General features: G+C 43.1%; 1 protein-coding gene across 1 annotated transcript in view; it reads left to right on the top strand.

The window, feature by feature from the left end:
• Window positions 1–13,938, top strand: part of LOC126203663 (fatty acyl-CoA reductase 1-like) — a 169,486-nt gene extending 155,548 nt beyond the window's left edge. The window contains exons 8-9 of the mRNA XM_049938030.1: window positions 9,610–9,867; window positions 13,675–13,938. Of these exons, the coding sequence (XP_049793987.1) occupies window positions 9,610–9,867; window positions 13,675–13,780 (364 nt within the window). The 3' untranslated portion in view covers window positions 13,781–13,938. The remainder of the gene's footprint in view (window positions 1–9,609; window positions 9,868–13,674) is intronic.
• Window positions 13,939–14,222: the final 284 nt, after the last annotated feature.

Genomic DNA, 14,222 nt, shown 5'->3' with positions numbered 1-14,222 from the left:
TATGGCCTGAAGAAGAAGCAGAAAAGCAAGCCAGATGAGCAGGACAAGCATGCTATATTCGGACCACTCCATTTTTCGAAATATGCAGGTGAGCATCATCTTCATGTAAATATGCTACTCTTCTCTGAAGGTGATAATCAGCATTACATATGGATCAAATATATGTTCCGCCTCCTTTGTAGCGAACTGTCGAAACATAAAGATAAGAAACACATTTGCTTCAGGTGTCTAAATAACTTTTCAGAAGAAAGGCATTTAAAAAGACATGTGACGGACTGCGAATCCAAGGAACCGGCACGTGTTGTTATGCCTACAGAAGAAAACAACTTCATTAAATTCAAGAATTCTCACCACCAGAAACGATGTCCATTTGTTGTATACACAGACTTCGAGTGTCTCCTTGGCTCCTATTACCCGCTGTGAAGGGAACCCGTTAGCCTCACACACCACCTTCACACAAAAACAAGTACCACATGCGGCAGTGTACCAAATTGCCTGTTCATATGATTCAACTCTTAACCGCTATGAATCTTGTGCTGGAGATAATCCTGCGGTTTTGTTGCTCACTGAGCTTGAAAAATTATCATGGGATGTTGATAGGCTTTACAGCACCAACATGGCCGAAACGGAGGAGGATAAAAAATTTATACAATGACGCAATTAACTATCATATTTGTGGGCTGCCATAGATAGAAAAGCTGAAACTCCGCGTGGAGATCATCGTCATATTACGGGTAAGTTCTGCGGTGCAGCTGACAATGTATGGAATTTAAAGTATCTATTACCACGACACATACCCGTTTTTTTCCCATAATTTAAGTGGATATGGCTCACTTTCTAGTTGAGCAATTGGTTGGTTTTGGTTAGGAGAAAAATCAGGTCAGTGTCCAGCCTGAGAGTGTTGAGAAATATATTTCATTCTCGAAACGAATGACGCCAAAAATTACGCTCTGCTGCCTTGACACACTACGTTCGCTGCAGGCGCCACTCCAGAAACTCTATCTCAGAAGGATATGCATATCATCCGTTCTCCTTACCTTGAAGAGGAGATGTTTCAGCTTGTGTCTAGGAAAGAAGTTTCCCTGATGAATATATGGATAGTAAGGTGAAACTCGATGAAACCAGGCTACCCGACATATCTGCATTTAACAGTACTCTCACAGGCGATGAAATAACTAGTGCAGATTACGATCATGCTGCGAATGACTGGAGGGAATTCAACATTCCAAATTTTGGTGAATACGGAAGACTATACATGGACACCGATGTGCGGTTGCTTGCAGATGTTTTTAAAAAGTTCCATAGTGTGTGCATGGGCACATATTCTCTGGACCCTGCCTTTTATTACACGGCACCTGGGTTGTCCTGGGACGCAATTCTCAAGAAAACGAGGTGCAGTATTGAAATTTTGACTGATGCCGATACGTTTCTTTTCTTTGAGCGTGAGATCTGGGGAGGACTTTGCCAGTGCATTCATAGACACGCCAAGGAAAATAATCCACATATGGGTGAGGGGCTTAATGCATTCCTCGATTCAAGTTATATTCTATATCTGAATGTGAATAGCTTATAAGGGCATGCCACGATGCAGCCACTGCTGGTTGGTGGAGTTCAATGGGTGCCAAATAACGAATTAGAGGGATTAGGTGGAAAAATATTGGGTCTGGCGACTGATTCTGATGTAGGGTATGTGGTGGAGGCACACCTTATAGACCCTGTTAGTTTGCATGTAATGTCAAGCGACTTGCCGTTATGTCCAGAGAAACAAGTTCCGCGAGGAAGCACTACCCCAAACTGATGACCACTGTTAGACACAAGCAGAGGTATGTAATTCACTATCGTAACCTCCATCAGTGTCCTAGCTTTGGGATGAAGACAGGTAGAATTAATGAGGCTATTTCTTTCAATCAGTCCCGCTGGTTCAACGAGTATATTGATTTAAATACCGAAAAGAGGACGATTGAGACTAGTGATTTCGAAAAAGACTTTTACAAATTGATGAATAATTCCATTTTCGGTAAAACCGTGCTGAATGTAAGAAATGAACCTGATATTTTGATTAGAACTAAATGGGATGGGCGCTCGTGCGTAAGAACCTGCATCGCCAGACCAAATTTTAAGGGGGCACTATTTTCAATGAAAAATTCGTTGCTGTGCAGATGTCGAAGGTTTCAGTAGAGTTTACGAAAGAAATCTATTTGGGTATGTGGATACTGGACATCTCCTAACTCCACATGTACCGCTTCCACTATGAGTTTGCTAAAACTCATTTCATGGAGCCAAGGTTACTTTATACGGATACAGATAGCTTCATCTAGTGGGTGAAGAACTGCGAACCATATGAAGTAATTAGGTGGCGTGCTAATGAATTTGACACACCGAGTCACGCAGCCGATAATATTTACGGTATTGTTGCTCAGGACAAGGAGGTTATCGGCTTACTGAAAGATGAGGCGGATGGATTGCCGAATGTGGAGTTTGTGGGTCTAAGATCCAAAATAATGCATATCGTACAGTAGACAGAGCCACCCAGAGGCGGTCTAAGGACGTGCAATGTGCGGCATCACGTCTCCTCACGGTCGAAGACTACTTGCAGTGCCTGTACGATGGCGTCTGATACGCCCTGCCGCAACTTCCGCATTTGGTACAGCAAACTAGTATTCTATCGCGAGACCATGAGTGTACACTGTGCTGCAATCTAAAGTCAGATTGTCACCTCATGACTGTAAAAGAGCCATTTGTGATGACGTGATCGAAACCATCCCGTAGTCACACTAATTACTTGAAGTGCGAGAGAGGGTGGGAGACTCCGACGGTGTGAATGAGAGAGAGAATGGCTGAGAGAGAGCTTGTGCCGAATGGTAAGGCTCTTTTATCATAGTTTAAATATTGTATTTTGATGTGTGGTGTGCCTGCATGTGTGAGTGCTTATGTGTGTCCGTGTGTATGCTTGTGAGTCGGTTTTAATGTGGATGTCTGTGTAAATATGTATGCCTGTGTGTAAATATATTGTTTTTTTTTTCTAAATAAGCTAGACACGACTATATAAGCAGTATGTCCTGGGAAAAATTATAAAAATTAGTAAAAAAATTAAAAATGTGCAATGTATTAATGAAAAAGATTTAAAAAATTGAACCAAAATCATCAAAATAGTTGAAAAATTGTAAATGAAGGAAAAAACTAGTTTACCGTATTTATCGTTTTTTCACTTCATATGCGTGTGCGACTGTATGAGTGCATGTGTAAATAGATTAGTTTTTAAGTTTCACCTACCGACAGCTATCCAAGTTATTCTAGTTTTAAGTGTGAGTTCCACCCATTTCATTTTAGTGCAGCTGTCTGGGATAAACATTTTAGGGCCATCCGCTTCATTATATTATTAAGTTATTTCAGCTGCTTGAGGTGGAAAATGTTTAGAGTCATCCAGTTCAAAGTATAAATTAAGTCTTCCATTTGGATCGAACTTCGCTAGTAATACTTACAGTATTAGAGTAAGAGAAACTATACCTCTACAATGTAAAGTACAAAAAAATTTTTCAATCAGTACTATTATCTTTAAAACTATGAACTGTAAACAACAAATATTCAAACACTAACAAGAACTGTGCATTTAAAAGCAGTATTACTTCGTGTATTGTAGAAACAAGTTTTGTGGATGTAAAGCAGTATTGTTGCTGTGAGTTTTTATGTCAGAATAAAAAAATTATTATTAGTTACCATACGTTTTTGTTATTATTTCCCAAACCCCGACGCTTATAAATGTACGTAAAGCCAGTGCAAGATGCACAAGATATTAGTTTAAAGCATGAAAGAGGTGACGTTTAAGATGAATGAAAACAAAATATATGTAACGATTGCATGGGATTTCGCCTGTCGTGCTGCACATATAGGTTTATGGGAACAGGCGCCTCGTGATGGTGTCCGCTTCAAAAGACACATAGCAAACATGGCTGAAATTATATCCCCTGTGGTTGAACAAAGCCACAAACAAAGGATCTGGGCAAGGCTACATACTACCTAAGTAGGAGCTATTTTCACACATCTTCTTTTTGAGTTTATGGATAGCAGAGCACCGGTAGAATTCCAGATCTTGAATAGGTGCAAACTTGAAGATTCGCTGCACCCACGTGATCTCCTCCTCGCATTTGACGTAAATCATGGTCTCAGGATGATCGTATATTCGAAGTGACGTCATCATTTCTTTATAAGTTATACCAGGATCGTCCCAGTGAAGTCCATGAGAAAAACGTGTTAGCCACTTTGCATTCCTCCGTGTTTTAGCACAGTTGTCATCCTTGAAAGGTCTCTGATGCAATTCTTGCTGAAAATGTGTCTATTATACCAGCATCTTCCGTGTATGCAACATCTTTAAATGTGGATTGTCTACACTCATCATCATAGAAACCTTGAATGTCGGCAACGATGTTCACACAGCAAGTTGTCATTGTGAAATGCTCTGGGCGTGCCACAGCACGCTGCACAACACCAGTAAGTGAGCAATAGTTAATTACACGATCATGTAAAACTAGAGCATACGCTGCAGTGTGTTCTGGGAAATTTGATGAAGATTCAAATTCGATTCGTACATCTACTGGTTCTGATTTAGCTATCTCATTCTGCTTAAAACAGTCTATTACGATGACTGGTGCCAGCTCCTTGAATTTCCGTGGACTGAGTAGGCATCCTTTCTCTTCAACACGTTCATAGTAAGAAGCACGGAACCTTGCAAACATGCCAAATGCTAGACTGTATGCATTCTGATCCCACTATATCATGATCCCACTGTATCAGTAAACTGTCAAACGGATAGAATTCGGAATTCAAATAGACTCTGGCATTAGTTTAATTACAGTTGTCAAATACGGCGGAATCATTTGCTAAATTCCCCCTCCTTTTGTCTGGAATGCAAGTATGATGAATCTTGGTAGCTGCACTAAGGTTTTAATAGCCCATGTTTGTCTCCTCCCTGTCGGTAGCACCGGGTACTCAAAAACCTCCCACGAGCGGAAAGTTAATGACAGATTTGTACCGGTATTCAGAACTTTTAAAAGCTTTAAACGCCCCTCGTCTGCCACAGTGATGTGCGACATTTTCCATATAATTTTACTGATGATGATCTCATTCACCTCTTGAGCTGCTATCCATTGCGCTCCGTACCAGAATAAGCTCCTGTTTAGTATTCATAATAATTCGCTGCATGTCCTCAAAGTACGCCATAACCATTTTTAGAGGTACGCATGTAGTAAATGTACTCTTCTACTGCTCTGCCCACAGTCTCGTCTATGAACCATCTGCATTTTCTAAGCCATTCAAATCCGAGGGTGATGATGAGAGAGTAGTTTTAAGGGGTGATACTATGCCAGCATTACGTGTACTATCAACCTCTACCCCATTAAGTTCGTAACTTATTTCCTGGAACAGGTATGCCAAAGCATTACGTGTAAGCTTTGATCCCGCTGTATGACTACCATCCTTTTTCTTAGAGGTTCCATGAAAATATATGAAACTCCTGCATGAAAAACGTCTTGGAGCTCGATGACAATCCTAATTTCATTGTTCTTGTTAAATGTCGTTGAAGCGTAAGACTTATGCGAGAAGTATTCTTGGCTTATGATTCGCTCTTCATATTCCACTGGGTGAGATATATCGAGCGACGACGTCATTGCGAGGTTTCAAGCCTACTGATTTTAGATACTTGTTGTTCGAGAGTGTTATCATCTTGCGGTTCTGCTACGATGTGCTATGCTGTGGGCTGTGTGCACTGGTTTTATACCTTACGCACATCTTGTCGCAGTTGTAGTCGCAGAATGATTTCCTCACCACGAAAGTCAACAAGTTGGTTATTCTTATCCACAGTACGCAGATCCATATAATCCAATGTCTGAACTGTCACTGGAAGGTATATAGCGGTGGTAGAAGTCTCAACGATCTTATACCCTGTTCCAACTCATGGAAAGGATCCGTAAATTGAATGAACCACTCTATCGTTGAGATATGAGTTCGTTGCAATGTTACACTCAACAATAGGGGGAATATCCATTGTCTGATCAGATTTGTAAAATTTATTGGGATCCGTCTTCAAAACCTGTCCGTCTGTGAAACCCAGTAGTGGGCCTATTGAACATTTCTGCTTAGTCAATCGATGCATTCGCCGTCCTTATTTCAGATTTAAGTGTACTTATGTTTGCACGGAGCTCAATCCCTTTCCAGTCTGTTTTAAATCGTCAATATCGTATGCACCAGGTTCAATTTCTAGATGCAGTTTATTGTTAGCCTCTGTGATATTTCGGGCTGTGTCTCCAGTCAGGTTTGAGGCCATCTTCTCTCTCGCATTGCCTCAATAGCATTGACACCACACTACATAGCACATCTACTCATAACAGTTACTTACATGTAGCAGATATACACAACTCTCACATCTCATGGAAGAAAAACTCCATTACAAGCAAAACGAGTAGATAATAGCACAGTGGTTAGCATACTGGACTCGCATTCGGGAGGGCGATAGTTCAAACCTGTGTCTAGCCGTCCTGATTTAGGTTTCCCGTTCTCCTAAATTGTTAAAGACACATTCCCGTATGGTACCTTCGAAAGGGCACGGCCACTTTCCTTCTCCATCCTTCCCTAATCGGAGCCTGTGCTCCGTCTCTATTGACCTTGCTGTCGACAGGACGATAAATCTCCTCCTCCTCCTCCTCCTCCTCCTCCACTATAAACAAAGGAAGAAAACAATCCCGCTCATGGAATTGAAACTACCCTTAGAGATCCTCGAGAGAACAATGTCATTCTACTGTATCACGAGCAATAATGTGCTTTCAGAAATCATCATCAGAACTTTCATAAAGTCGTTACACAGTTCCACTGAAACTTCACACAACTGCAAATTAGTTGGAAACTGAACTGCTAGCTGGTACATTTCAGTTTTGTTGCACGTCTTAAGCAATATGATGCTAACTTTCAAGGGCTCGTTGTGATATTTATAAGTCAGTTACGGTTTCTTGAATGCCCTAAATCTAACAACAGTAAAAGTAATTCAGACACCAGTCTCACAGACCAGCACTACGGCAACCGTACACTGAGCCATCCTTTTCCCAGGTGGACTCGCATTCTGGACAACGGCGCTCCAAACCCGCGTCCGGCCATCCTGATTTAGATTTTCTATCATTTCCCTAAATCGCTCCAGGAAAATACCGGGATGATTCCTTTGGAAGGGCACGGCCGACTTCCTTCTTCATCCATCCCTAATCCGATGGTACTGATTACCTCGTTGTTTGGTCTGCTTCATCCAAATCAACGAATTTTTTCAAATGACTTCATTTAGATACGGTACGAGTTCAGCAGCCTGCTCTTCCATCCGTTGTCGGCTCACCAAACCTTGAAGTCGTTACGCCTGACTGAAATAACAAATCAGTTGTCTCACAAGCCGTAGAGCACCCTATTAAGCTCGTCTCGCCGAGGATAAATGTCTTGTAGCAACGAGGACTAAACCCAGATCCTCCAATGTGGCGTCAGACGCAATGACCACTCAGTGTCGCAGGTGGACGTTAATCAAAGCTAATACAAATCTATGGAAATTAATATACAGAGGAATGTTAATAAAACTGACAAACTGCAGGGACGGGTTTCTGATTGGAAATGGAAGAAATAAGGTCCTGTGAAGATGTGTTTGAAAATGGGCTGTAAATGTGCAACGACAAGAAATCGTCCCAGAACACAGTAGAGAGCTGCATCGCATCCACTTCACAACTGATGTTCAAAGTGGCCCCCATGGGATGAAATGCACGCTTTCAGCACGTGGTATCACGGACTGCCGCACTCTTTCGCCCGTTCCGGCTTCTCTCTGAATAGCCTCACAGGTTTCGTGAACACGCTGTTAAGGGCTCTGCACATCAGGAACTGGTTCAGCCTACACAACGCTTTTCAGATGCCCACAGAGGTAATTCAGTGGATTTAAGCCCGGTAATCTAGCAGGGCATGATACAGGGCCTTCGCACCCTATCTGAGGAAGATGTTGTTGAGGCGTCAGCGAAGCGTTATGCGGAAGTGGTGTAGTGCTCCGTTATGCAGAAATCTTGTAACTTGTTGTATTACCGATGGCACATTCTGAAGCATCCCAGGCAGGAAGTCGAGGTACATCCGTCCATGGAGGCACTGCGGAATGGTAATCGATCCAAGTATGTAGACGCCCAGAAACCCCACCCACACATTGGTGTTGAAATGATACTGCTGAGTCGCCTCAACCACGCCCCGAGGATTTTCTGTAGCCCACAGATGACAATAATGCAGACTGACGATGCCAGTTCTAGTGAATGTTTCTTCATCCTTAAAGAGGACTGATGACAGAAATCCCATAATTGATCTGGTGCAAAAACCATCGACAAAATCCTTCCTGTAGAGGGGAATCCACTGCTGATGTTCCTTGTGCTCGCTGCAGGTGATAGGGATAGTAGCGGTTGTCATGCAGGATACACATAACGGTACATGGCTTACACCATGTTGCCTCGACCTTGTACTAGAGTTCGTCTCAATATCCTGTAGAACCTGGTACTACAAATCTGGTGTTCGCACAGTCCTTCCTGCACGGTCGTCAATCTGAAAGGACCATTGATCACATAAACGGCCAAGAAAGGCATGAAATGTTGTGTGATGTGGTTGGTCCCAGTGAGGGTACTTGTTTTGATATAGCTGTCCGGTGTGCGTGTGTGTTGTGTATTAAACTGGGGACCCAGAAACGACGGAGAGGCTTCGTCCCGCCGTAGCCCAGTGGTTCACAACTCCACAACAGGCCACAGCAGTCCACCCACCTCACGGCCGCCACACACCGAACCCAGGGTTATTGTGCAGTTCGCTCCCCAGTGGACCTTCCCTCTTCCCCGACCCGGAGAACGTCTCATACCAGACGAGTGTAGCCCAAACGTTTGCGTGGTATATTAGGGTGTGCGAGTACGTGGAGACAGCAATCGCCGACATAGTGTAACTGAGGCGGAATAAGGGGAACCAGCCCGCATTCGCCGAGGTAGATGGAAAACCGCCTAAAAACCATCCATAGGCTGACCGCCACACAGGTCCTCCACACTACTCCGCTGGGCGGATTCGTGCCAGGGACCGGCACGCCTTCCCGCTCGGGTAGCAGCGTGTTAGATGGCGCGGCTAGCCGGGCGGGCATATAGCTGTCCTGCCTCTCGACTTTTTCCATCTGCTTGGCCGTACACAGATACTATCTCAGCTTGTTCCCCATATGAATAGTGGCCATTCCGATGCTTCCAGTATGCTGTGTCAATCACACAGGCTCCAACACACAAAGACAGCATGTGGTCAAAGGAACTTTCTTTCATCAGTGCCATCTACTGTGGCAACGATGCATGTTGGACACATGTTCGTAGGACCTTTTTTCCTCCATTTATAGTCAGGAATCCGTCCCTCCAGTTTGTTGGTTTTATTAATGTTCGCCCTGTATTTATGGAGTACAAGAGCCATTGCCATATTTAGGATTTTCCAAAAAAAAATGATGTGAACCCTAATTTCATTTTTATTTTTAACTGTAAGCTTCACTGTTCAAGTTAATCGTGACAAAGAGGTTCTGTTTCAGACACCGCGTTTGTGTTGCAGACTATGGAATGTGTACTCGCGTATTCATGGAGTCATGCAAGCTCTGGAGAAATTCACCACTAGAGAGTGGACTTTCAAAGACGACAACATGGTGGCCATGCTGGGCCGTCTGGGAGAAGCCGACCGCAAGCTCTTTCCCTGTGACATAGTAGACGTTGACTTAGAGTGGCATCATAAAAACTGTGTGCGTGGATTGCGCCTTTACATCTTGAATGAGAGCTTCGACAACTTGGAAGCAGCCAAGAAGAAATATTTTTGGTACGTGTACTTCTTTTATCATGATATTCAGTACAACTACTACAGTCGACTCACAAATATCATTGTGTTACCCAACAAATCTCTACCATATTATACTTGCTTTATTGTTTTATATTACTATTATACAGTAATATCGCTCTCTCTTCGAATAAAAACTTTATTCATTAAAATCCTAAAGAAAGGGACTTTACCTAAGGCATTTACGTGACCTGCAAAACTTGCTCCATCTACACATCTATACTGTACACACAATTACTTTTTTGTAGTATTTATATGTGCACTTGATTCACATGCAAAAGTTCAGTAACAGTGATTCCAAACGCAAACTGAAATAACACCTACATATTAATAAATACTAAAATTTCTCATAACTGATACCAACAGATGAAAGAGACTGAAAGATCTCACTGAAATAAATGAGTATTGCCACTGAACACCTAATTGGCACACGCCATTAGTATTTTAGTTGCAATACAGCAGAAGCAGATGTGTGGATGTTGTCCTGTTGGAGAGGAACATCGGTGTCATAAAAATGCTAATTACATGGACTCTGTAACCATTCGTGTTTGCAGATGACTCAGAGGGGATGCCAATTTTTTCGTTATAAAGCTGAAATTTCAGAACTTTATCTCGAAACGATAACGAACCAAGTTACTGAGTTAACCGAAGAGACGACTTCTATACGGGCTCTGGACTGAGTGGATGATGATGATGTACGGTTAGTGGAGCACTCAACTGCGTTCTTATCAGTGACCGCAAGAATTCCCAAACATTGCTCAGTCAAATCTCAACACTTTCATGAATGATGATGAAATGATGAGGTCAACACAAACACCCAGTCATCACGAGGCAGGTGAAAACCTCTGACGCCGCTGGAAATCGAACCCGGGACCCCGGACTCGGGAAGCGATAACGCGGCCGCGAGCACGAGCTACAGACTGGACTGAGTGGAGGTGACATATACATGTTGTTCCAGCGTTGAGGAGAGAAGTGTAACTGTTTCTAGAGTGGGAGAGACTCGGACAGTATAGTGTCAAAAGTGGGAAAAACGAGCGCAATTGGATTAAAACTCACGTAATATGCCTCGAGTGTCGACGTTGAGAAACAAGTCGACGCCCCAGAAGTGCCGTGCCTAGGTTCAGCTGGTGCTGTGAATGATGATCGTATGAACAAATGACAGTGAATTGAAAGCAGAGTCTCTTCAGCAGCAACTGTGTATCCATTCACGTGGCACATCGGGAACTCCTTAATTGTTCACGAATATTTGCAAGTATAGGAAATGTCACGCAAGCACGCACGACGCACACGCACATACACACACACACACACACACACACACACACACACACACACAGAGAGAGAGAGAGAGAGAGATGCTAAGCGTACGGCTCGTCAGTGGTCTTAGGTCTCCATAGAACAATATATCCGCTAGGCCGATCCGAGCGATCTTCACTCGACTGTGGTTTGCGAAAGAGGGAGCGAATGAACTTTGAATAGCCTGGCGAAGTTTCCAAAAATGAGCGATACTGTCTCGCATTATGACGCAGCCATTTGAGCGCCTGGATCTGACTGGCTTGCGCAGAGACCTCGAAGGTGCTGTGTGGGCCGGCTCGGTGTTCCTCCACTACGCTCCGAGCAGCGTTTTGACGTAGCTAACTGCCATGTATCTTTATCCACGTGGAAGGGGCCACACACTTGATAACTGACAATCGGTGAGAGTTCGCAGCGCCAGCGCAGCAAGACCATTTTGGTTGATACTACACGACCATGTCAGTCATACTGTTGCCTGTCAATCAGGCTGTTGCCGCTGCATCTCGTGATAAGACTGTTGCCCCTCACGAGGAACCCCACGTCTGTTTGGCCTTTCAACACATATCCTTCCATTGTGGTTGCACATACAGTATGCCTATCTGTACCGCTGAGGCACGCAGGCCAACTCACCACCGACGGGGTCCATGGTTCGCATTAGTCCTAATCGTCACAAGTAACGCAATAAATCACCTACATTACTTCCAAAGCGCGTTAAATGGAATTTCAAGTAACACGAGATTAGTCTTAAAATGCACTATAAAATCTCAAAACTTCACTTGTATGACCTTAAAAGGATACTAGATATTCACTACGAGAATTATACCTAAAGTACGTGGGAAGTGGTAACTGTGTAATGAAAGGAATTCTGTAGGCTTCCAAACATAAGTTACACCTTTTGGAACTTCAGCCTACAGATAAATCCTTACTGTTCAAATGGTTCAAATGGCTCTGAGCACTATGGGACTCAACTGCTGAGGTCATTATTCCCCTAGAACTTAGAACTAGTTAAACCTAACTAACCTAAGGACATCACAAACATCCATGCCCTAGGCAGGATTCGAACCTGCGACCGTAGCGGTCGTGCGGTTCCACACTGCAGTGCCTTTAACCGCACGGCCACTTCGGCCGGCCAAATACTTACTGTTTTTATTAATAAATAAACTAAAGAAACTTATAACTATGTGAATAAGTAACGAATGAAATGCTGCTAAAAACTTACATTTTAAGAAGCATAGAAATCGTACTAGTCATTCGGTGGCCATCTTTTAAAACACCTGTGAGTAAACACTTACGTTAAATAAGATGGAGGTTAACAAGTTGAAATACGCCATCACGACAATCACGAAGGAGTTAAACGAATAGGTCGTAAATCGGTAAATATGATATGCATGTGCACGCAAACAAATAATTAGAATTTCAGAAAAACTGGATGATTTATTCAGGAGAAAGAGCTTCGCACACCCAGCAAATTAATAACGCATTGGCTGGCCGCTGTGGGCGAGCGGTTCTAGGTGCTTCAGTCCTGAACCGCGCTGCTGCTACGGTCGCAGGTTCGAATCCTGCCTCGGGCATGGATTTCTGTGATGACCTTAGTTAAGTTAGGTTTAAGTCGTTCTAAGTGTAGGGGAATGATGACCTCAGATGTTAAGTTCCGTAGTCCTTAGAGCCATTTGAACCATAATAACGCATTGGTCCATCTGTACCCCTTACACAAGCAATTATGATGATTGGCACTGAATGATAAAGTTGTTGGATACTCTCCAGAGGGCTATCGTGCCAAATTCCTTCCAGTTGGCACGTTAGATATCCAAACTCCAGTACTGGTTGAAGGGCCCTATCCATAACGCCCCAAACTTTCCCAACTAGGGATATATATGGCTACCTTACTGGCCAACGTACGGTTTAGCAAGTAGGAAGATTATCTTGCTGAAATTTAAGCCCAGGATGTCTTGCATGAAGATTTATAAAGTGGTGCGCAGAATATCGTTGACACACCGTTGTGCTGCGAGGGTGCTGCAGATGACAACCGAAGGGGTATTGATATGAAATGAAATGGCTTCCCAGACCATTACTCCTGCTTACCGGGGCGTAAGACGGGCGATAGTCAGGTTGGTATCCCATCGCTGCCTAGAGCGTCTTCGCTCAATCGGAGGCGGAACTCATTACTGGAAACAACTCTACTCGAGCCAATGAAATTCCAAGCCGAAGACGTATCTGGGCACGCCCCAGACAGCAGTGGATTATCGATCTAACTGATGGCAGCATGCAGTCGAAATGCATCGTGCCAGTAAATATTGAAAAATAATCGCAACTCAAGCTGGGAAAGCGTTATTTTACAGATACGATCTGTGTTTCGAAACAAATTTGTTCTCTTTCATGTTTTCACTCTGGTACTCTATCAGTTAATCGCACGTTGGAAGGCAACACCGGCCTTGTAGGCTGTATTGTATGGTTCTATTACATTTAACAACATGTGGTTACATTTAACTGTTTCAGGTTGACAGTTCTGCACCACACAGTAGTTACCATAATGAGTTCGCTGCTGCTACTGATGCTGTGGCGGATTCTCGGTGCTCAGATAGGACTGAGACACCCACACTGATGTACGACTGCACAAACAAACCCTTGAGTTCGTTTAAGCAAGCCATTTCGACAGCCCGTCAATAATCAAGCACAAAATGTGATTCAAGTCCACAGTCTAAATAACTTTAGACGTCAGTTCACATCTGTACTGATCTATTATAGGGTTATTCCTTTATTTATAATATTTTCATAGTCTAAATGTAAATCACCACAACTCTGTTCGTTCTACTATTAACTACGTTGTTTTAATTGTTCTTATCGTTTATTACTTATTGTCTGCGTAGAGTATAATGAGTTTTAGTTATTTGTATCAACCACCAGATTGCCTCTAATGATACTTGTCTTGGTATAACATACTTCTTCCTGTCTCCTTTATTCTGACATGTAATAACAGAATAAATAAAAAGATTTATACATCTCCTTACAGAATGGATTTTTCATTAGAACTTCATTTCCCATTT

This window comes from Schistocerca nitens, chromosome 9, assembly GCF_023898315.1.
Source record: "Schistocerca nitens isolate TAMUIC-IGC-003100 chromosome 9, iqSchNite1.1, whole genome shotgun sequence".
NCBI lineage: Eukaryota > Metazoa > Arthropoda > Insecta > Orthoptera > Acrididae > Schistocerca > Schistocerca nitens.
The sequence above is the reverse complement of the archived record's forward strand: the minus strand, read 5'-3'. Positions and strand labels throughout refer to the sequence as shown.